The sequence below is a fragment of the Myiozetetes cayanensis genome, unplaced genomic scaffold (assembly GCF_022539395.1).
Source record: "Myiozetetes cayanensis isolate MyiCay16 unplaced genomic scaffold, myiCay2020 scf9, whole genome shotgun sequence".
Classification (NCBI taxonomy): Eukaryota; Metazoa; Chordata; class Aves; order Passeriformes; family Tyrannidae; genus Myiozetetes; species Myiozetetes cayanensis.
Genome location: NW_026088185.1, coordinates 13,337,083 through 13,362,809, shown reverse-complemented (window position 1 = coordinate 13,362,809; position 25,727 = coordinate 13,337,083). Strand labels below are relative to the sequence as shown.

The window sequence follows — 25,727 nt, the reverse complement described above, 5'->3', positions numbered from 1 at the left end:
GTTACTGAAGAGATTTTCTAACCACTGGTGATCAGTAATAGAGCCCCCCTATCAGTAATAGAACCTCACTGCACATCCCTCAGCTACAGCTCTAATTCACTCCAGGAGCACTTTGCTGCTACTAACTGCCATCAACACTAGAACTTCTGTTAAGGTTCTATTTATAAAGAGCTAACAGAGAAAAACAAATGCTTTAAATACACTCCAGATTAATATGCAGCACAGAGGCTTGTGAATAAACCCAGAAGATAGAAAGAATTGCAACTCTCTGCATGTTGTGGCTTCAAGCATCTTTTTGATGCACAGTATGCACATGAACACTTATTAAAACCTGTATTAACAATATACTAAGAACATGCATATGCTACTAGTAAGTTAAACTGTATTAAGTTTAATCCAAAATTAAATACTCAAAATATTTGCTTCTGTGTAACTATGTCAATCATAACCATTATTCTGGAAATCAAGTGGAACCTGTGGCACTTCAGCCATGCCACAAAAATATTCAGTTTTCAGCTTATGAAGGCTATGCTTTCTGTTTGCTTTATTTGCTCCATGCCCATGGCTCTGCAAACTGCTTAATGTGTTTGGTACAATTACTTTTCTGTCACTCATTTCTTAAGAGTCAATATTTGGGGTTTATTTTAAATGTAATTGAAACAATTTTTAACTACTTTGCTTACTAACAAAACTTAAAATATTAACTTGGACCAGTCACTAAACCAATGCTATAGAATTCTGCAGAAAGTAAGAATTTGGAAAATACTATAAAAAAATTCTCTACCATCATAGGTCAAAAAAACCCAGGTGACAGTTTAACAGATGTCAACTGGTTTTAGCCCTAGTTAAAGGCAATATCATTTTGATTATCAGCTGTGTATGGTATTTTGGATACTAAACTAAATACAGAAACTTTATATTAACTGATCACATCTGAAACAGGGTAACATGAAAATAGGCATTTATCTCAAATATAACACATTCCATTCACAGTCTTCCAGAATTACATTCAGCTCTGTCCATCAGTTTCAATCACCACAACCTTCTGGAGTTTAGCTTCAAGCTCCAAAATGACCACTGTGTCCCTTTTGGTTTGGCATTCCTACCTCTAGCAGCACCTCTTTATTTCTGTCTGCCATCTCGGAGGTTTCCTTCTTCCCCAGAAGATAGTTCTGTAACAAAAGAAACCTTAGTATTTCTACAGGCATTCTGAAATCAAGCCAAATGACATTTCTGGTTCACCTTTCTGTAACAGTAAGAAAAAACCCAGCTATTAACTAAGAACAATGCGTGCACTAAACAAAAGTTTGTATTTTAACTGAAGCTTTCTGTCAGACTGCTAAATGATGCATTGATCTAACTTATAATCCCCTTTACCAGAAATATCAATCAGTCCATACTCTTAACAGCCTCTCAAGGACATTGTCCTAACTTTGCACAAATCAAACAGTTGTCTGTTACAATGCATCCAAAAATAAAAATACTGTGAACTTGAGAATCCCACAATAAAAATATAGAAAACCCCAAAGATCTTTAAACTTTTTACATGCTGCCATTATTTCTCTAAAGAAGCAAACCCAGAAGCAATGTACTTCATTCCACCTTGCCCTGACAGTTTTGCTGAATAAAAATATTTATTTTTGACAAAGAATTACCAAATAGAATACTTCTCATCTTCTTAAAGGGAATCTAAGTATGCACAGGTACCATATCTTATTAAATAAGTTTTGTACTCTTACTCAGTTTGGAAAATATTAGGGCAATGAAAAACATCATCTCCTTAACCCCTAGCTCTAATATTGGAAAAAACCCGACTCTTCACAAAGTTTAGCCAGTTCAATATTTTAAACCAAGGAGAACTATTTGGTTTCCACTGGTACCTCCTTGTTGGCAGTGCCTACCACAAGTACTGACAGCAAATGTATCAACCACAAGCGTTAAAAAGGACGCAGAGTTTTGCTGCTTCAGCACAAAGTACTTGAATAAGAGCTGGTTTTCAGTTCTTGCTTAAAAAAAAAGAAAATCAAAATCAAGTACAATGATGTTGTCCCAAAGGATGAGCTTACAAAACTGATACCCAGTTTAAATCCAAGAAATTAGCACATAGATGCCATATAGATATAAAAATAATCTCTAACCCCAAAAGGGAACACATTAGCTAAGAGTTAAGAGAGAGATCAAGTGATATTATATCCAGTTCTTTTCAATTCAAATTCTTCAAAGAACAACTTTCTGCTTTTCTGTTTCTTTTCCTCCACTCCCTTGCAATACTGAACTGCTCCCAGATGCCAAATCACTGGAGAAAAGAGAAGTCTTTGAAGACATTTGAGAGAGAAGTGGGGCCTTTGGTTTCCTAGCCAAGGAACAGGAAACATAGGTGAGTACAGGCAGGTCTCAAATTCCACATGCTCTCTTCTCTTCATTTGCCATGTGACCATGAAGAAATTATTCTCTTAGATTTTGTCTTCCCCTTCTTGCCAGTAACATAAGAATGCACAGTGGAGAACCACTACTATTAGCAATATCTGTCAACACCTTTCCTGCATAATTACATATCTGAGCAGCACTAAGTATGGGTGTAAATCCCATGCCTTCATCTCCATTAAAACTACCCACAAACACATTTGCAAACAGATTGCTTCAGCTCAGTTATCCAGTAAGGACTTGACTCTGTGCCAACAACACTGTGGATGTACACAGTGCCAAAGTGTAAAGTTGCCTGGCATTTTAACACATACAGAGAATGGAGAAGAATGCTACCAAAACAAGTAAGAAGCTGCAATCAGTCACACAAGCTTTCAACACGAACCGCAGGCTTACCTGTGGATTCTTGAAAAGTGCATATTTCTCTATACGTTCCACGAACATTAGTTTGTTTTGACTATCTCTTGTCCAGTTCAGGAGATTCTCAACTAAATTTTCATGATCTTCAAAGATCCTTTCTGCAGCAATAACAAGAGAGCAAATACATTTGGATCTGTTGCATTTTGTGATAAATTAATCTGTAACCATATCTAGGAGACAAGGCATACATGCAGAGAAAATGAGTTCCAGGTCTACTACAATGGAAAGAAGTTTATGCTAAGAAACTAAAAGAATTTAGTCATGTTTCAGACGTGCCTGGTTTAATTTTACATATACAGTCCTTCAACATCGACTTCTATACCTTCAGGCTTAGAGTTCCATCAACATATGATGTGTTTCTGTTTTTTTAATCTGACAAAGCCTAATGTGGGATGCCACATGAACACTGCAGACTTCAATGATGATATTCCAGAGTTCATGAGCACAAATAATTTATACGTACTCTGGTCTACACAACCCTGGAGAAATGTATTAGGCAGCTTTCTCAGCACAAAAATTATTACTGCATCCCCAATCACAATCTAACTGTAAGTATCAAAAAAGTAACGGGCAATGATCAGAGGGAAAACAAAATGCCTATGAAATGTGGAATACCCATGCTTAGTAGGGGTTTTGTAAAGAGGTCTGAAAACTGACACTGTCTACTTCTTACAATTTCTCTAGATGAACAAATGATGAATTACCAATGGCTCCTGAGAACTCTGAACTTTGACTCTGTTGAAATAGTTATCACTAGCACACTAGCACTAGCACTTCAGAATACTGAAAATAGGCAAAAGAGAACAGAGTAAGGAAAAAGAGGAAATTTACTGAAATGGTAGAGAAATGGCTGAAATTTCTCATTCTAAAATAAACAAGGAAGAAGACATCTTCAGGAAACTAGACCAAGTTTTTCCTCCTTTCAAAGACATTGAAGTAGAAGCCAGCTTTCTGCAATTTGTTCCCTCTTCACATAGGCCACACAGTGGCATTTCAGCAAATTAAATTTTTCAGAATCTTTTGGGACTTGCTCGACCTTTCAACTGTGCCTGAAAGCAGAACATGATTTTCTCCCACAAAATCAACTCAAGCTCTATCAACAACACAGCAATACTGTCTTCCAAGAAAGTAAAAAAGTCATCACCTAACAGAACAACAACACAAAACAGTTTCAGATGACTGTGATACAAAAACTTACATCTCACTGCAGCTTCATTAGTGAAAGTGGATAGCTTTCAAAACATATCAGCTGTCATTACAAGAACAGTTTATTAAAATTTTAAGTTTTTGAGCCTAGTAAGATATTATTTTTCATTGGATAGGTAAAAGATTTGCCCCACAACAACCTTTTTTTTTTTTTCCCCCTAACACTAAGCAATGTTAACATGCTACACTACTTGAAATAGAAAAGGTTTCACCAAAAGAGAGAGGAAATATTAATTTTCATTGTAATTTGAAATCAAGACATTTGGGTTCAATTCTGGATTTTTCTTTTACCGAAGTCAAGGGGTGAGGTGCACCTTACCTGTTCCCCTCCTTTTCCATTCAGATGCTGTATCCTTTGGCTAAATGAACAACTCACATTGTGGTATGTGCAGTGCAGTGCAAAGGAGCTTTAACTGCTCTTAGAGGAATGTTGCTTATTGCATTCAAATATTTAACAGGAAAAAAACGTAGACAGCTTTTTGCAATAAGAGCTGTCAGTTCAAAATACTATTTACAAAGAGGAAGATGCACAGTAAGGTTTTTATCCCTTACCTGTTTCTTCTGTGAAGAAATCATCAAAACCAAGAGGCTCAGTGACTAGACAATAGCAAAATTACTGTATCACACCAAAGAATTTAGCCACCCTTTTTAAATGAAAGAAGAAATCATTTCCAGATCATTCTGAAACAAAGTCAATCATGAGCTTCATTACACGAATTAGCTCTTACTACATTAATGAACGGGATGATGAACATTATGAAGCCAAGTGTTTAAATAATTCCGAGGATATAGAAAACTGTTGCATTAATAGATAAGAATTATAAATGCTTGTAATTCTTACTTACCCATTTGCAGTTCAGAGATGGTTTCCACCAATGACCAGTCTAAACTGTAGCCACAGTGTGATTTGTCCATCAGATTGTCTAATACTTGTCTCACTGTCTGCCTCTCATCCACCATCATTGTTTTTGAGCTGTCATCAGACATATGGACTCTGATCACCAACTATTAAGCAGAAAATTAGGAAAACAAGAGGGATTAATTAACCACACTTCAAATAAAAAACTGGTTGTTTATTAGATCTTGTTTATTCTTCTAAGATTTTCTTACAATAGCATAAAATATTAAGTTCAATCAAAACACTTCCTCAAAATGGAAGAAGTCATAAATGATGGTTTGAGATTTGTATCACAGACATTCACAAGATAGTGTTCTCCTTCAGTATAAAGAGAGGAAACACAAAGGTCTTTCCAAAACAATGACAACAATGGTGCTTTAGTTGTGTTTTAAGGAGGAAAAAGGTGTCCTCTTCTGATTAATAAAGTGCCTTGGAGACAATTTTTCTCACATGTCCAGGTGGAACAAAAGAGTTTTGCATAAGCTTACAAAGAATCATAATTTTTCAGATTTGCAATTCAAGTTTTCTGCCTCCTTTGTCCATGTTTTCTAAAAATGATGATTATATAAACAATATACTTATATTAAATCTTATTTTTCTGGGGAATATGAAGCAATAGTGTGAAAAAAATCTGCTTTTAAAACACAATGGCTTCTCATCGGCATTTTAAAGAGGTCACTGTCCAGGAACAAAAATCCAACCCCTTTTTTAACCAAATCAAAAAACTTAAGACAATAAATTCTTTTTGTCAACCATTATGCTTCCATTTTTACATCTTGTCCAGAAGGAAAAGATAAAATCTACTAGTTGTAATACACTGGTTGGCTTCTGAATTTCCATTTTCTAGCCAGGACAGTTTTTAAGCTTTTGATCTGTAATCATTTCATGTAAAAGGCATTTTAAAATACTGGGAAAAAATTCCAATTGCAAAATAAGAACGCTAAATGTTAAGGGAACTCCCTATTCTTTGAGAGTACAGGAAGTAATGTCAGTAGACTTCCTCCACTTGGTAATCCTTGTTTTTAGTTTGGAATACTTGTCTTCCATTTATCACTGGCAAATTGTGCCAGGGTTTGTAAAGAAAACAGGTGCAAATTTTAAACATGTGACTGCAGAGTGTACAAGATCTCAGGAGGATGGACCTTCATTTCACTTCTGGGTGGAAGTTGGCTAAGTCTTCTCAATGTGCACTAGCTGCAAAACAAGCTACTCCTTAAGAAAAACATAATGTTATTCCATATCCTAGGATTTTCTTGATGAGGTCCAGCCTCGATCGGAAATCACATTACCACTCCAGATGAGAACACCACACTGGTTTTAATTAGGGCAACTTCAGGGTAGTAGAGACAGAGTGAGAAGTGAATTTACTGCATTTTCCAAGTGAAAAAGAATAAAATAAAGACTTTATAAATCAATATAACTAACTTACCTTTTTCACTTGTGCTTCTTTAATCTTCTCTAATGCAACCCTAATCTTCTCAGCTTTGAGTTTAGCAGCCTGTTCCTCCTAGGGGACACAACACACACAATTCCAGTTAACACAACTTCAGTCTGGTTTCAGTGGATTTAATTTTGAGGCTACCACACTTTAAAACATGAACTGAAATGCTGATTTGCTCACCTGAAAATCCTCAACTATTTCTTAGTGATAACAAAGACTATTATTTTTTAAGACAAGAAGTATTATTATCTAATATTTAGAAATACAATTGCCATTAGGACATACCAGAGGTACATATTTTGTATAGATATTTGGCATTTCTCTGCTCTTCCACACTGTAAATAGCCTCATGCATTGCTACCAAATATTTTAGCAAATCATATATTTACAGTCATAGGTCTGGACAATACATATTCAACAAGAGGGTACAATGGAGTACACCCAACAGACTTTTGGTTGAATGACATAAAACACAAAGAGCAGCACACTGAGAAGTATCAGAATTTGACAGCACACAGAAAGTAAGAAAACAAATCCTATAAACAGGACTCCATAGCTACATGCGTTAGTTTGAAAGGTTTTAAACTAGTAAATCCATTTGCAGTAAGAAGCTTGAACGTTCCCTTCATCTCTACTAAATCCAAGCTGTATTTCTCCTTTCTTTAAGTGTTTTAAGACACCAAAAGCAAACGGGCATTCTTTTGCTCTTCTAAGTAATCTATTTTTGTTACAACTGGAAATGCATTGAAAATTCAGGTAACAAATCTATCTGCTGATGCTAAAGAAAACTGCATATTGTAAGACTAGCAACACAAAATTTTCAATTTGAGATTACAGATATTTCTGGTGAAATTGTATTTGAAACATGCAGCTAAACAAGCAACCACTGTTTTGAAAATGACATATGCAGTTTTCAGACTTTCAAAATCTTAAATTCTGGATGTTCACTGTGGTTTATATCTAAAAGCTTCATAAAAATCTCTTGCACAACAAACAAATATAAGCAAACCCCCTCCAAAATATTCAATCTCTTTAAGAAAGAAATATTAATATTTTTCTCAGATCTAAAGCAGCACAGCCCATCAACATTAAGCATGCCATAGACATCTAGCTCTCCACTGCTTTTCTGTCCAAATGTAATCCATAGTTTCTTTGCCATGTGTATAGATGGTTGCTTTTCTTGTAAAAGTCAAGATTCAGCTATTCTGAAATTCGCAGTGTTTAAGTTTTGCACTATTCAACGAGTTACTAATATTTTTATCAACTGCTAAAGAACATTCTCTTGTTATTTACTGCAGTCTTACTCAGTAGCTTTTGGTCCTTCACATCCTGTGACCATCCTATGCAGTGGAAAAAACATCAGCTAGGCAGGGCAGTATGCTGCCTCGAGAGAAACGGAGTCTTTTCAGTAAAATAAACCAGTAAGTTGACACAGGCAGAAACAACTTCAGCCTGAAACGTTATCTGGGAACTGAATTACCCAGGAACAGAGCTTTTATTAATCTGCAGGGAGCCTCAGCTTTTTATTCACAATATCAGTGGTGTCAATATAGCTCAGAAAGGTTAAATCAGATTAGCATTCTGTGAAAAACAAACAGTGCCATAATACCAAGAGTCATTTATTCTTCTTATTCCTTAACACTAACCATTTCCTTCTGTACAAATAAGTTATTACTAAAAAGCAAGGCTTTAAAGACTTGTAAAGTTTCCAGAAGTGATGCTATGCACCTGTGCATTATGAAATCAGCAAAACCAAAAGACTTCATTTTATCATAAATTTGGAGAAACTCATTCACGGTCTAAAAAAGGTTCTCATTAACCCAACCATAAACCTCCACTGCCTTAAAAAGGTTGACAGCACATTCAGTTTTGCTCTTCATTAAAGTCAAGCAGCCCAATTTTCCAGCCCATTTCACTGTACACCTGTGCCACACAAGTGACAACAGCAAAGCCCACAGGAGCACTTTGCACCACGGTGCACAGGCAGCAACACAAGGGCAAGCAACAAGGAATCAGCTGGCAGCCTCCCAGATACCTGTGCCAACACAGCTAAAATATCTTTGGTCATCTCTAAGTTTATAATCCATCATTCCCTAAAATGTTTTTAAAAATAAATATGTAGATCAAGAAAGACTTTGAGGATTTACTATTTTAATGCCTGCCAATAATTTTTCATTTCCTACTCAATATTATGTGGGTCTAGAGATTAGGATTTCTTATACTTTGTAAAACTCTAATAAAGTCAGTTTAAATTAAAACAACCAAACAAACAAACAACAAAAAAAACAAACTAAAACCACCCCCCCCCCCAAACCAACAACAAAATAAACTCCAGAACTAGAATTATCAAAATAAGAACAACTTTCAGCCAGTAACAAATCATAAAAAAAGGTCTGAAGCTACTTACTGGAAACGTACAGAGGAAAAGAAGCAAGAATCAGAAATTTCTGAAAGCATATAGTGGTCAAGGATTTTAAGCTATTCAAGTCTTGCTTTATAGTTAGCGCTCAGGCCACTGCTGATATGGCAAAAGGAGGAAGAACCATCTATTTGATGAGTTCATAAAATAATTGAATAACTGCAGGATTCACATCAAAACTCCCAACGATTTCTTCTGTTTCACTCCTAATGAAAACAGCCCCCTCTGCGTCAAAGCCAGCCCAAAACTGCCTCCCCCCACAGCATTAGTGCTCAGTGACAGCACTCACAGTGCTGCTGTGGCCACTTTGGTCACAGAGCTGATCTGGATGAAAATGACACAGCAGGAAGATTCAGCAGAATCCACTCCTTGGTGAGACTGACTTTACAGCCACGGACATGCTTTGCAAATCACAAAGGAGACACACACACACACCTACTGCAGAAAAACACAAAACATAAAGCAGTGTCATGTCCACCTCTGTCAGGAAACTACTGCTGCGCTTTTAGTAGCAGTACACGTCACTGCTACACACAGTAGCAGTCATATTGCAACATAAATTCCTCACTTTACAGGACTGCTTTGGGAGTATTGTTACACTTGCATTTTAACGCTTTGAGCCAAGATTACTTTTGGTTATGGACAAAATCTCACCTGATTTAAAGAATATGTGGCAACATAGTTACATTGAGAATTTGTTAATCCAAAATACTCTAACATGCGAACTAAATTGGAAAACGCACATCTCTGCAATGCAATGGTCTTAAATTAATGACCTTTGTCTCTGCATTTTTATACCAGAACTCTGATAATTTTAGCCTACAGTGGAATATCATAAAGAATAACACAAAAAATAAAGATTTCCGTAATATGACAATCACAATTTCCTGCCCCAGTTTCCAGTTAAATATGTAGTTACCAGAAATTCCAGCTGTGTTTTAGCATTAAATATGCAAGATGCATGCAATGACAAAGCTGACCTTGCTCAAATGACTTTGTGCCTCACGTTTCTAGGCTGGAGTTTTATTTTTTGTGTCATTTTACATTTTTAAAGTGTCATTAACTGAATCCTTTTACAGAGATCCCAGACAGAATGGAAAAAGAAAAGGGGGGAGTAATCACTTCATAAAGGTTACAGCACTTTGGAAATCCAGTAATTAAATGATAAGAGCTAGGTAAGGAAGGCCACATCTCACTGAAGTTAGGAGGGCAGATACACAAATCAGAAGATGCGTAGAAGAAGAAATTTCTTCTTCAGTTAATATTTGATTTTTTTGGTCTGAATTCCTTCTCAGAATGCAGATAAGAAGATAACTCAATACACAAGTAGCATTGACTTCTGAAGGACTAAAAGCAGGTATCCACTGTTTATTTTCCCAACTACAGTCTAGCCTTGGGTAGAAAGGCAATCTCCTGTCTTGCAAGGTCTGTCCTTCTTAAGGAGCTTTTACTGAAACAGAGGTTTCTGTTGCCAGAGAACAGCATATTGACATCTCCATTTGTATCTAATTCCCCAAAACTTCAAGACATCTTTATTAGCCCCGTGTTTAATGTATATCAATATGAATATTAATCACATTAATGACGTGGTTTCTGTTGGTTGCTTTCATTTATTATTAAAAAGAACACTAGAACAAGTGTGTATGTGATCAGCACTAGAAGGGAAAAACCAAACGTGTGAATACAAAGAGCAGTTGTTCTTGATAAACTCATTAGGACAAGCAGAACACTCCTCCCCTAAAAACCATTTAGTGGCAACAGTGGCACAGTCTATTTATAAACAGTGAACTTGTGTTTACAGAAGTAGTTCTTGGCCATCCTCAAAATAACTTGGAATAACCTATATCTGGGTAAAGCACACAGGGAAGCAAGACACGACTCTTCCAAAGCTCACTAGATGTGAGTGTTCATCAGCCATTTTCCTGGTGAGGAGTTCATCCTCCCTAATGCAGACTCACCACACATTTCCTCCTCCTTCCTTCCCAACTTAATACTCTGGAATATTCCTGACATCGTCACCATACTGCATTAGGTTACTAACTATGGAAATGGATGTGAAGCAGTAGTATTGTTTTGGGGGTTATGTCTGAGAATTATCCACCTGAGAAGGTCTTAAATATCACAGTGACACTACACTGGGGTATTGCCATATATTTCCTTTGTTCTACTTCTGTGCACCATTCACAAACTTCTTGTTATTAGAAGCCTAACTCAAACACAGAGATGGCTTCTGAATGGAAATTGGAAAGCAGCAGTTACATTTTAAATGCATCTCAAAGTCACACTGGCCCTTGTCACAAGTTCCCACAGAAGGGATCTTCTCCCCCAGTCTACTGGCACAGAGAAGGCCCCACCATCCATATCCCTAAGGAAGATGTTGAAAAGGACTGGACCCAGTACTGACCTCTCAGGTGCACCACTGGTTCATGCCTTGTGCACTTTTGAAGGTATGCTTCAAGGGATGGCAGATAAAATATTAATCAATTGAGACACACATTCTGCTGTCTCCCTGAAAGACTACTCAAACTAGATTTGACAAAGCTAGTAGCAGTGAAGGAAAAATCCAAAGGAGTTTCACTGGCTCTTTATCCCTTGAAACAACCTGCACCACATTATCATCACGCTTGCCTCTGAACAGAACCTGTCTTGGCTCGAGGTCAGGCTTCTCACTGGGGCAAAGAGTTACAGAAGAAAAGGTACTGGGATCTGGGACCAGGAAAAGGCAAGAAAGGTGAGGGGAAAAACCAAACAAACCAGATTGAATAACACACCTCAGAAATCACAGTAAGGAAGTTTGAGAGTGGAAAGAAGACTACAACACAACAGATGAGACACTGTGACTGACTGGCAAGTTTTAGCTGGACAAAAAGCTCAGCTGATATGCAAAAAAGGGCAGAAACATTTCAGAACATAGGCTGATTGTCTAACAATGTAACCACAATCTTATTATAAATAACATATAAATTATGTTTTATTATATTGATAGAATTTATAATATCACTATAATACTAAAAAAGACAAAGGTGAGATTAAAACTACACAGGAACATCACAATGATCACAGCAGGTTAGTAAACAGTAGCTTGTCAAAGAAAAATTTCATTATTTAATTTCAACATTGGGCAAAATCCTGCTACTACCTATCTATACCATTTTTTCAGGTTTCTAGATGTGGCCATCACATCTTCCTCAAAAACTGGCTGTAGGAGGCTGGAGATTTCAGACTATGCTTACATCCTTTGCAGATTAGAAATGAATTGCTGTATTTTTAAACTGTATTAAAAAAACCTCAAACAGATGCTTCATTCAAGAATGAACACAACATCTGAATCAGATTGATCTAAGATGCATGAAGCCAACATCACAACTGATTTAATCAAAAGTCTGAAGGAATTAGTGTGCAGTAACCAAAAATTTACAAATCAGTGGAATCAGCATTCACAAGAAGAATATTTGTCCTTTAGGTCAATGAGAAAAGAAGAACGATGTACCAAATATTTGGGAAGAAAAGGTGTTACGTGATACCTTTACCTCCAGATGCTGGCATACATATAGGAATCATTAAACTAATACATCCTTTTTTGTGCTGAGATCTGCCCTATGCTGCATCAGGAACTCTGTGTGTGCATGACTGTAGTGCAGAGGGAATCCTGTGCATGACTAGAATTTCTACAATTAGTTATATTACCAGAGGGTAAAAATGGTACTGCTGTTCCCCTCAAGTGTCTCTAGTCTCAATACAAGAGGTAGACATATCAAAGAAGGGAAAGAATACCAGACACAGTAAGACAACAAGAAATAGTTGACACACCAGGAACACCAGCACAGAGCTGCAACACGATCCTGCAGTTAACTCATCTAACTCCTTGTACAAGGAAATGCCCCATCTCTCAGGACTGCTTCACTTACACAGGGATTTATCTAATGTTACAGCAAGGTGAAGAGATAGAAGCAACAAAGTGGATTTCCATTTCATCATTTTACTAAAGAAATTTGGTTGCAGGAGGTCAGAAGAGAATCAGTGAGTACCCACACCAGGCCCGTGTGCTCAGTTTTCAGAAGTAGATTGCACAACTGGACTGAGGCAGTCCCAAGCTAAACAAACAACATTCTCCTCAGAAAAATCAGCAAGCTCACCAAAAGCATCTGAATCAAAGGGCTACAAAGTCTGATTAGCCAACACAAAGACTTACAAAACCAAACATTTAACTTCAGGAGTCTATCAGAACCACTGATATGAGCAAGTCCATGGTCACAGGACACAACGGGATTATTTTATGCACTTTTTAAAGTGAAGTTCCATATGGTAACCAACACTCATCCCACATATAAGCAATCAGAAGGGAGGATCTGAAAACACATGGAGATGAAAGAGAAAATGATGCTTTCTGTTTGTGCCACAGCTGTTGTTAATCTATCTGCAATGAGTCAAGGTTTGCTGTTTTGGTGGCTGTTTGCTTTGCTGGGGGCACAGCAGGGTGCACAGCAGGGTAAGGAGCTATTGGGGGGGAACAGAGGTATGGATTTCAATTTTACATGAAACAACCACAAGAGCAGGAGATTACTTGGTTTGGGCTGCTCGTACTCCTCTAGAAGCCTGAAAATTTGTTGTCAAGATAGATGCTGAGCACTTTGAGAACAATATTAAGGGATTTAAGAAAAAGCAGTAAACTGATTCTAAACCTTTATTGCTAAATACAGACTACTTATGCCCAGCATTATCCTTATTGTTTTGAAGTCACCACGATACATTTTGTTACTTCAGGCTCACCTGAGGTTTCTCCACTAGAGTGCCTATTTTACAAAAACAACCCAAGGAACGGTTTGCAGCAGGTACTAGCATGAGAGATATCTGACACCTCAGCTACTGAATATTCAGAGTTCTCTGAACTACACGAAGCTGTATGTTTGTTCTTCATCCCAGCTTGTCTTTTCATCAAAGAGATGTATAGCTTGCTCCATCCCTCCTATTCTAGATTCAGAAGGAAATATGTATAGAACATATAATTCTTTAACTGAAGAACAATTTGTGCTCTCTTAGTACATTACTGACCTCTTTCCTGTGAAGAAAATGAATTTATAATCAGGATTTGTACATACTTGGCTCATTAGACCACTGTTTTACTAGGATATTCTCCCCACACTACATTAAGACAACATTCAAAAATGTTATAAAAAGAAATCCCATTACTTACTACAGTTTATCTTTGATACAGCAAGTGAAACCTATTTTAAGGCTACTAATGCTTTTTAAAAGTACTGAACAGTTCCACATATTTTCCATAGTTATGATTTTTTTTTTCTTTTCAACTAGTGAATGGCAATAGGAACAAAAGAACTCTTAGCTCAGTACACTTCCTTTTCAGCTAAGGCATCTTACCTGCTGACATGGCTATTAAGTATTTGTCAAGAAATTAAACATTTTGATAAGTCCGCAGAAACAAACAATAAAGTTCAGCCTTTAAGAGCACCTTGGATAATAAGAAAAATCATGTAAGCAAATGCACAAGTTTCTGGAAAGGGCAGGGGTGGGAGAAGCACAGCATGCACCAAAAGCATTCTTTCTACACAGAAACAGTCACATACAGGGGGAAAGAAGAAGCATCACCTTGGTCAGCAAATGAGAAGGCTTTCCTGCAATGTTTCTCAGAAGGAGGGAGGTTTCCCTGTCCAAATAGGAGTGCTTGTGCAGAAAGAAAGAGAAAGAACATAAATCAAAGGAAGTCAGTATAGTAATTTTATAGTGTCTGGATTACAGAAGATAAAGCAGAGTTTAATGGAAAAAACCCTACATCATCACTTAATTTCCCTCCCATAAAAACATGAACATTCCCAAATACTATGGAGCTTAACACACTGGTGTAAAAGCAGTTGTGTTAATAGAGGACACTATTTTTATATCTTCATTTTTACAAAATGTCACACAATAGATTAAGAAAACTTTTGCTTACCTGCTACTGGTTTCTTTTCTGCAAGAGAAAACTTATTTTTAAAGACATTTAGAACTATAGAAGTAAGAAAACATGCACTTACAATGCCTTTCAAAATCCTGTCCAGTCTTCTAAAATTGAACGTTCTACTTTCACTACACAAACATAAAGCCACTAAAAACTGGTCATCCTGGAGACAAGGAAATGGCTTCATGCTTTCTACACTGGTTGCTGCTTCATTGTTAAAGAAGAAAGATGGTGCCACAATAACATCAACCTGACTGCAATCAATGTCCTTGTTTTTGAAGGGCCTAAGTCTCTCTTCTCTTGTATACTCCAAATTACAAAATTACAAATCCCCACATTTCTCCTGGAAGATAAATTAGCAGAAAGTATATTTTCATCTGTTTAAAAAGGGGAAGCAAAATCAGTGGAGGGGAAGTTATCAGTAGAGAAAGGCAAAAAAAAAAATAAAATCAGTCAATGACAGATACAGAGTGATTATCTTCTCCAGCATCTGCTACAGACAACAAAACCATCATCATGCAGTGATTGCAGAACCACACAGTCACAAGTCTGCTAAGAGGCACTTAACAAAAGAGCATTAAGTACATCTCCGGTGTTCCACCACTGTACTACAAGTTTTGTCCTGTGTGGCTGCAGTTGTCTCAGCCTTCTTTCAGCTGGTCCAACACTACACAGAACAAGGCAGGACAACTATAGACTCCTACCATCCTTTTGTTTAGAAATTAGCAATAGAGAATCCCTTTCTCAATTCCTCAGTGCCACAATAAGGTATGGTCTCCTGTAAAAAATGAAGAGCCCATGTCTACAACTTCATGCAAGGCAGAATCAAATGGTTTGGGGAATACAGTTCCTGCAGGGGAAGTTTACTTGATGAGACTTCCACATGCTGGGACAAGCAATTAAGGATCTCAAGGAGGCTTTAAAAGTTGCAGCTCAGAAAAGAGTCTACACAGGATCCCAAGTGAAACCCAGGCTCCAACCAAGGTTCACCTGGTACTTAGCCACTAATACAGACACAGGTTATTGTACACACTGAATAAAGATTTTTCTGCCTGCACCTTAATTACTGACTGTATCTACATCCTATGTTTTAGGAGCACAGCAGTGCTGCCTAGCTCAAGCACACACTGCTGAGGTTTGTAGGACCTGGTATAATTGAAAGGTCTCAGCCACTATTTAGAGTCATACTGAATTGTATCCTTTCCTACACAGCTCTAACTTCACACAAAGTCAGTTTAGAATGCTCTCATTACAACATATTGCTATGGAACTTGCAGATTAAACTGGTTGGCTCAGTCTAAAACCCAAAAGTATACGTAAAAACCCAATGACAAGTGTAACAAAATTCTTTTAAAGAGTTTCCTGATGAGAGTTCTTGAGAAACACCATGGACTCCGATTAATATGGATCGCTTTTTCTTGGTGAATGAAGCACTGTAATAGAAGGAATGTCACTATGTACATTTGTAGCCTCTTCCTAAGGGTTTAGGCACTTGCTGCCTTAGCCTATTAGATAACCATAGCGTCAGAATTGAGAGAGAGGACTGAATCTTTCCTCAGAGGAAACACTATTTGCTGGAGAATATTTCTCCTACAGGTAAGCTCAAGGCAGGTTGATTAACCTTATTCCTATTTTTGGTCATTTTAGCTGCTGCTATCTTCCATTTAAGTACAGTGGAAATATTCTCCATTAAGGAGCTTCTGTTCTATCCAGAAACAGGAATGTCATGTATTTCTTACAACATAATAGCTTTGGAAACTTTGCTCCTACTGCTTTCCAGACCTGCAGCAAAATATGGAAACAGAGAACCACAGGAGAGCTATTCTAGAAATCAGGAATGATGGTATTTTATGGAAAGAGCGGTTGGCCAGTAAAATGTGTAACAACGGTGTGATGACAACTAATACGTAAATTTGAGCTGAAGAGATAACATGTTTAGAAACAGGAAGGCAACAGACACCTCCTGCACATACCCAAAAGTTAGAATGAGCAGAAGCAGCAAATCAACAGAAAAGCCCAAGTTCTAGAAATTATAGCCTGGCTAAACAATAATGAATATGTTATGTGCATGTAACATTTTAAAAATATTTGACCTGCACAAACCATTAGATAAAGAAAACAATTTTTGTTTTAGAACAATGTGTTACTTTCACAATCCAGTTTTAAAGTATTTCATCTCTTTCAAAGAAAGACTTCAGCTCAAACATCAAGCTTTTAGGTAAGCAGGTGCCGCTTTTTAATACAGGCTCGTAGATTATTCCATTGTTCAGAGGAAGATAAATATTTTGGGGTTTTTTTCTACATAGTACAATCACAGTGGACCACACAGAGGATCTCAATAGTCCACTCTTCCTCTCTACTTCTGGAGTTCAAATACACATCAAAGCTCTGACAATTTAAATGCCTGGTCTTCCCAAATAAAAAACCCCACTTTTGTGCCCCAAGTACTTTCCCAGACTAAAAATATCAGCAATGAAATCCAGGAAAACAAAACCAAAACATTAATTACTCCTAAGTAGACATTTCTGGTCTTCTACCATGAAAAGCATCTCTTTTTCCACCTGCTTCTATCACAACAACGAGAACTCAAGCTTTGGCAATGAAGTGTATCACCTTAGATTCATTTAGGATATAAAACCAATTCCAATTACACACGCTAGCATGTGTCCCACAGTGCCATGCTTTTTTCTATCCTGCTGCACTAAGCTGAGTGCTTCCCCAGCCCAAGGCCACCATTTCTCATAATGGGCATTTTCAGTTTAAAAATATTTTTTTTAATTGTCACATTGTCATATTGATATTTCACAGAGTGAAATATCTTTGGAAGGCAAAAGTAGTTTGAAACATACTGAAAGTGTCAAAGTTTGACAACAGCTTCAGAGAAAACAAAACCATGCAGTCCTCTGTACTAAGCATAAAGTCACAGATAAGCCAGACCATAAGTGTTGGAAGACTATTTAATTTGGTGTATCCATTAAAATACTCAGCACAGCTAATTCAACATGAATAACACCAAGTCAGAGGCCTGATGCCTAATTTACCAAATTCTTTGAAAGATCACATATTTCTAGGTCACACTTCAATAAGTGGGCAAACCCAAACAGTATATAACATGTGCACAGTCCAGAGGCAGCTATACGTCTACTGTAAGGTTTCTTTTAAAGCTGTATTTTTTATGTATAGGATCGTGTTCCCAAAATCCAGCCATCAGTAATGGTCATACCTTGTTATAAGTTTCTGTTTAAAATTACTGATGCAAATGCAGTACAAATGAAAAAGCTTCCCAAAGTTATTTCCATTATATGTAGGAAAAAAGTTCAGGTAGCAGATGTTAAACTTTCCTATGAAAAGAGGATCTATAAAACTACTCTGTTGATATAAGAATTTTAAAGCCAACACTTAATACACTGATAATTTAAGTGATGAATAGGTAGCCAGACTCCACTCAGGATTCCCAGTTAATCTAACACCACCACTACTCAGGCAGGACTCAAAATACCATAGCCCAGTGAACATCCAGGGAGGAAGAAACGATAGGGCTTTAAGAGGACTCTTAAGAGGCAATTTGAAATGTGTCCTCTTGCCACATAATCGAATCTGTTGACACAAACTGTGCTACGAGACTTTACCCCAGGGGGCCTGGACAGGATGATCACTGCCCAGCCACGCTGGACACTGAGACTCAGCAAGTTTGCTTTTTATGGAATCCTCAGAAGGTACCTAAAGAACCAAACATGAAGCCTACCATCAGGTATCAAACATGCTTGCAGCTTCTTTTTGTGCTGAAATCACTTCTTTTGGGGACAACCTTAAGACAATAACAAGAAAGTCATTCACTTCTGTTTTAGTCCTTCCTCATAATACAGGACACACTTTGAAATAAGTTGCTAGAACTCAATCCAGTTAAAAGACCTGGATATAGAAGAATAATGGAAGAAAACTATCAGAAACAGAAAAACCATTTTATAAAAGAAGTAGAAGCAGACATTGCAATGATGATGACTGTTTTGAACTGTGTCATACCATAACTCCTAGCAGCAATTATTCCGAATCACACTGAAAACTATAGACGTTTAATAATAAAAAACCCTCAAAATGCAAAAAAGATATGTTGATCGGAAAATTAACTTCCTAAAAAATTAAGTATATACCTTTCTCAAGGGATGACAAAACAGCTGTGCACAAAAGCACTTAGTGTAGACGCAATTTTACATTAAATTTGGGGTATGATGATCAAAATATCAGAACTAACAAAAAGCATACAAGTAAGCCTACTAACATCTCCACAGGAAACTTTAGCTGCTATGGATAATCACAACAAAGAAAACTAGGTTTGAGTAAAATTAACATTAACACTGAACAGTTCTAGATGCTGTGAAGACAAAAAAATTAGTAGTTTTCATGTGCAGTTCATTCAGTAAAGACAGCTAGCCTTGATGTTTATAAAAACATGGAATATAGCCTTATTCCAAATGAGGTTTTGGACTTCAAAGATTTCCTACATCCTTTCTTTGCAGGCAGGAATGTAGCATCCATTATCTTCCAATCTAAATTCCAGACATTCATGGACCAGCTGTTGAAAACGGCATTTCACTGATTTCAGAAAACTCAACACAATACTTTTATACCCATCACCAACCCTTCATCTATAAAACATGTTTGCTAAACATGATAGAACAGACTGGCTAGCAGGAAAATGAAAATATCTTTCAGATTTTCAGAATATAATTCGTTGCACTAAACTAAATGACAAGTAATGCTCTATATGGCCAAAACCTCAAGGTTTTCTCACCTATTATCCTTGTCAGATCCATTATGAAATATTCAGTAGGTTGTTTTATTCTTGAGGTTCTGAGGTGTTGAGCTGAAAGTTTCAAAGAAATCAAAACTGAAATGATTTCTACACTATCACTGAATTACCGAGGATATTATATTTATTTTTTACAGCCAGAACTGATGGGTGGATTTTAAGCAGATCCTTTTAGAAGAGGTGATAAACTGAGCTCTCTAGCCAGGTTCTGAAGCAGAAAGGCCATGTAGCCCATCTTGTCAAGGCAGCACGTTCAGGGTAACACACTGTATTATACATGTCCTCCTTTCTTCAACTCTGCTTGCACTGTTTTGCAAAATTCTTGACCAAAATGTTCATATTGAACTGATTCATTTTCTTGTTACACATCTGATCATCACTTAGTTCGGAAATAAGCTGGACCAGTTTAGAAAGATTCAATCTCATTGCTAAGAGAAAGAGTTGTATCTAATTCCTCTAATTTTAAGGTAAGGGCCGAGAACATATGCATACAAAATTTAAAAACAGTACAGTACAGTCTGAAAGGTGTCAAATATGTTCTTTACACTGACAATTTACAAATAATGATCAAAAAAATCCGGTTGGGAAGTGCGTGACCTGGCAATCTTCTCAAGTATTTTATCTTATTGTTCTAATGCCTTAAATATCTTACATAGAAAACCTCCTTTCATGTTAAATATTATCTGTAATAATTTGGTCCAAAGGCATTCACTCAAGGTATGTACAACAGAATACCTACCTTAGTACATTAAAAAAAGACAATGACAATACACACTGAGGACTTGTGCATGTAATTATCTTGCCATGTTTATTGCAAAACTCTTCAATGAGAGTTTAACAGTAACCCAAAAGTTTAATTAAACCAGCTGGTGGCACTCTTGTGCCACTATTCTGGATTCAATTTGACAGTTGAGAAACACTATAGAAGTCTTTTTTAAAAGCATCCTCTGTCCCTAAAAACAAACTAAAAATCAGGGAAAATCAGTAAACAGCGTCCAATAGAGAGCTATATGCTTGCAAAACCTTTGCTGAAAAGGTAACTACTATAGCTTCCATTTCAACTACAACTACATTTACACTCCAACTTAAAGAATTAGAATCCACTATTTTCAAAACAGAACTCAAGAATTAGAGTTTAAACATAATTTTTGTAATTTTGACCCAAAGAGGGACAAAGATGGAAAAGAACTCAAATTTTTCTTTGCAAACACTTTGAATTCATATATTCATAAGGAATGTATTCATATGCACACAATACGATAAATATCTAACTCAAAATACCCATTTTCTGCTTTCCTTTGCAAAAGGGGTGCTTTAGCCTAGAGAAAAAGTGGCTCAGAGGAGACCTTATCACTCTCTACAGCTACCTAGAAGAACGTGGTTGACAGGTGGGTGACAGTTTCTTCTCACAAATCTCTTCTCTATCAAGAGACAGGACAACATGAATTGGACTCAAGTTGCACCAGAGGAGGTTTAGATTGGATATTTGAAAAAAATTGTTGCAAAAGGGATAACAGTTTGTTCTTATCAAAACCTCAGAAAAGGAAAACAGACACTTAGAAACTGAAGCAGCAGCTTTAGATAACAGAGCTGCAGACACTTCCACATCCAAGACGTGTTTTCACAGAATCACAGTGGGTAAAGATGGAAGGGACCACAGTGGGTCATCTAGTCCAACCTCCAGTTCAAGCAGAATCATCCTAGATTTGCTTATAAAAAACCTATACCACTAGGACAGCAACTTTCCACAATGGCTTACCATTACAGGATGATTACTAGTCATTTACATTAGACAAGTATTCTGAAGAAAAGAAAGGAAGGTGTGTGTCATATAAAATACAGATGTTTTTAAAGACCTCTGTGTGGCTGGCCATGAAATAGGTTATTGGCAGGGGCATCATCAAAGACCTGCTTTGTGCTGTCCCACAAGAAGAGACCCAAATTTGTCTGAGCCTAAGCCTTTAGAATTAAAAATTGTGGTCTATAAAGTCTCAGTGAAGTTTGGAGTATCACAACCAAAAAAACCTCAAGGCTGCATCCTCTCACAGAGCACTGCCCAGCCTTTCAACTGCACTGCACACTACTAACCTTGAACCAGAGATCAGCTGAGATCGAGAGAGCTTGGGTCCATGGGGGGAGTACAGCTTCTGTAAACTGCAGTGCCTGCTGCACAGACACTGCAGCCAGGCAAGGGAGGGGAGAACCCGGTGCAATCCCTCTGAGCTCAGCTGTGACCAACCCTCCCTCCTAGAACTCAGGCAACTCCATTTCACTGCACGCAACTGGACCAAAAAAAAATTTAAAATGTTGATTTACAGCAAGAATTTATTAAATAGTAGGAATGTTTATAACTTCATGTCAGTTCTGACAGTTACAGACTAAACCTACTGAAGTTCACTGCCATTTCAGTAACATGTCTGTGGACATCTCAAATCAACAAACTGCTGCATTGGGTGCATGAGACACACTCCTCCCTAATTCATGCACCCCCCAGGTCAGGTTGTGACGCTCCCCTGCTGAACACCAGCTATTTAAGGTGGAGCAGGGCAGAAAGGATTGCAAAAGCTACTGAACACTTCAGTTCAAGCTGAGTTTCACAATGGCTTTTTAGACATTTAAGACTAAACTGCCACAAGAAAGAGGCAGCCCTGTTGTTCCCACAGCCACGTGTTCTCACATCTCCTGTGTGGACAGCAGTCATTTTGACCACGTGGTCCAACAGATCAATGAACAACTAATTCAGAAGGATTATTTTTCAGGGAAAGCTGCTCCAAATCACTAGGCAGCTGCCTAGATGGGGCAAGACTGCCCAGTTCATCAATTCCATGGATCTAAACCAAACGTGAAATCTCAAATAAAGTTTCTCCACAGGGAAGAAGTTTCAAGCATGGAATTCTCCCAAAATAAAGTTTAAAAAAGAAAAAAAAAAAAAGGGAAAAATACTATAGAGTATAATTTCACATAAAGTGTTTGTCTGATCTGTCTAAAAATAAAGATACATTAAGTGGAAGACCTAAAGAAGGAAGGAAGGCGAAAAAACCCCTCAAACTTAGTATACTATGATTAATTCATTCCTAACTGCATTAGTTAAAGATTATCAGACACTTTATCCTGAGAAGGGCTCTGTCTGTACCACAGCAAACAAAACATCAAAGAAGCTAAGAAATAAGAGTCCATGTAGGTTTAATTGGTTTGATTGGTTTTGACTGAATCTGCTGCCTGAGAGGCAACTGCATTAAATAACATTTCATTATATGCCTGTCAACTTTGAAACCATAAGTTTTCCCCAAAATGGCTGTAGACATCAAATCACCCAAAGATCAACCACTATGAAAGAATGGATTTACCCAGCTGAGGAGCTAAAAGTCACAGATCTACCCTGTTGGTTAAAACCAGATAAGTCACACGGAAAAAAAAACCCCAACACCTGCATTCATAAAGCAAGACACTGGTTTAGTTGGTCTAAAATCTTATTCAACTTTAACAAAAATGAGACTAGTAAGTGTCCAACATAGGAAACTAATCAAAGCCTTAAGTTTGGTCAACTTAAAATGAAGACTTTTCTCTGTATTTGCACACAACTTTTACCACACTCTAACAGATTAAACACTAACCAGCATGCTCAAAACTGACACAGCTACAAGGCCAGTTCATCCTATAGGTTAGCAATATATGCAACTGAAGAAAACAGCATAAATTCTTTTCTCCTCCTAAGAATTTAATGTTGGCAGCTGTGTTCTTAATTTTTGTCATCTGTTCCAAATTTGTTTTTTGGCAACCTGAAGTAAGGACAAACAAGTAATCTGTTGCTAATTTCCTACAGATGTAGTATTTCACATCCCTAATCAAATGCTGCAGAAAAAAAAAAAAAAAAAAGTCTTGGTTTTAAGCACACTGGTGTGTCTCCAAAAATTGGCTGCTTAAAAAGCTCCATTAATTAATCACAACTTGTAGTGATATCTTCACTGGCAACTGCAACCAGAGCATACTACATCCCTGCAGCACGCTTTTGACAAAACTTGGTAGCATCATAAGGCAAGACTTCTGATTTCTCCACTCAGGTCTAGTGGCTTGGTCCAAGTGGAATGCTGTCCAGATTTAATTGGTCATTGATCTGCGGTATTTTTTCTCTTGCAGATGAATCTGGTAAGAGATAGAACCTCTAAACAACCATTTTCCTAGCTTGTCTGTATTAATGATACAGTTTTTTTCCTCAAGAAATCCTTTTGTAAACACAGGTATTTTTCTAAAGTGCTGTGGAACAGACATGAAAGCAAAGAGAATAATTTTAGAATGTGCTTATTTACACAGCACTTGGGACAGCAGTGAGTCATTCAGTTGCTCATCCACAGAAGACTCCAGCATCACAGAATAACCTGAAAAAACAGTATATTTAGGCAGAGACAATGCCTTTGGTGTTCACACTTGCGGTAACAAAGTATACCATAACTGTAATTTCAGAGTTGATACCAGCTCTGCCACCCAGCAGTGTCAAACAGGACACGTATTAACTGTCCATCTTCCTGTTCCTTTCAGGGAGGGAACTTTTAAGCTTATTCATCAGTGTGAGGTAAAGCTGACAGGCATTGTCAGAAGATAAGATTATTCTTACATGTTTCACGGTTCCTGCTGCGCTTCAATTAGTCACCTCCTATGTGGAGAAAAGTTACAGCATAAATTTTAAATTCATAGCTGTAAAATAAGTCAGATGCACTGATTGGAGAATCAAGATTTACCAGCAAAAGTATAATGTTTAAATCCTTGTTTCCTTTTCACGTATTTTAAATCTATATACCCCAATTTTTAAAATATACCATTCCCTGCATGTGCAGTAAATGAAACTTTTAGAATGTCTCCCTTGGATTCCAATTGAAAATTCTTTTAAAAAAAATTGAATTATCCCTTCCTATAATTTGCTTTGCAGATTCCATGTGTATAATGTGAAAAATAAAGTTCAAGGTGTTAGTTTTGCAGGCATTGGGAAGAGTGTATTGGCAATCTTTGGGTTCTAATGCATCATGTGACAATTACGAATAGCCAAGCACATTTGATTACCGAGAAACATAAATACTGTTTATATTTCATAAAATTATATGTTTATTTCAGAGAATGCTTTGAATGCCTCCAAAAATCTGGCAAGTGAGGAGTAATTTTACATGTATTTCAAGAACATTTGAAAACTCAAGGGCTCACACTTCTTATGCCAAGAAAAATGGAAGCCAAAGTAATGCTGCAGGATGATAGAAAAGCACAATTTTTCTTTACTGTTGATTTATTAAAGAACACTTTGTGACTAATAATTGGAAAAAAAGAAAGAGGAAAAGATGGTCTAATTGTGTTTCAAATTAAGTCTTTCCATTGACTATTTTCAGCTTAGGAAAAGGGTAACTGGAAACACTCCAGAATACACTTTGTGTACAAAACTAAGGACACAACACAACTGGCAGAAAATGAAATGATTTTTTTTTAAAGTCTTTAGAAGAAACACAAAACCAGCCTCTGCCATGCCTTGTTTGTTGCTTGTCCGTGACTACTCTCACAAATTGAAGTCTAACATTCTTCACATCTGCTAACCATGCGAAACATGGACCATAAGGAAAACTAGTGGAACAATAAGCTCCTGAAACACAAGAGCCAATAATGTTCTATTCCTGCAAGAGCTAAAACAGACCACAACTGTTCTTTAAATCACCTACAAATAATAGGTGAGGTTCAGCAATCCAACTCTACTTTTAGACACCACTGCCTGCCAAAGATCATATTATCAGTTGATTTCTGTGCACACATTCACAGTCAACTGCACTTTCACACAATGCAACATTTACCAATCCCACATAAAACATGACCCTCAGTAATTCTAAACGGGTACCAAAGTTTCCCTGTTATGCCACTGTGTAGGCAAGCGAAGTGCCAACATGTTCATACAACAACCATGGCAAAATTGCTATGAAACACAAACTCTGTTTCTCCTTGCGCCCCTCTCAAGTTTTCCATTTTCTCCCACAGGAGCTATCAGCCAGCACAGATTTATCTATGTGTGCTGAGCTTACATGACAGTCCCTAATAACTGTCATGCTGCCAAAGCTCCCTTTTCTCCCCCCGAAAGAAACATTAATGTTTACTCTATACTGCTGCCTTCTCTGTCAAGTGAAG

The 25,727-nt window shown here is 37.2% G+C and overlaps 1 protein-coding gene across 1 annotated transcript in view; it reads right to left on the bottom strand.

Annotated features, from left to right (window-relative positions):
* Positions 1 to 25,727, bottom strand: part of RAPH1 (Ras association (RalGDS/AF-6) and pleckstrin homology domains 1) — an 87,747-nt gene that overhangs the window by 17,945 nt on the left and 44,075 nt on the right. The window contains 5 exon segments of the mRNA XM_050340093.1: positions 1,107 to 1,172; positions 2,821 to 2,942; positions 4,896 to 5,055; positions 6,378 to 6,455; positions 14,416 to 14,490. Of these exon segments, the coding sequence (XP_050196050.1) occupies positions 1,107 to 1,172; positions 2,821 to 2,942; positions 4,896 to 5,055; positions 6,378 to 6,455; positions 14,416 to 14,490 (501 nt within the window).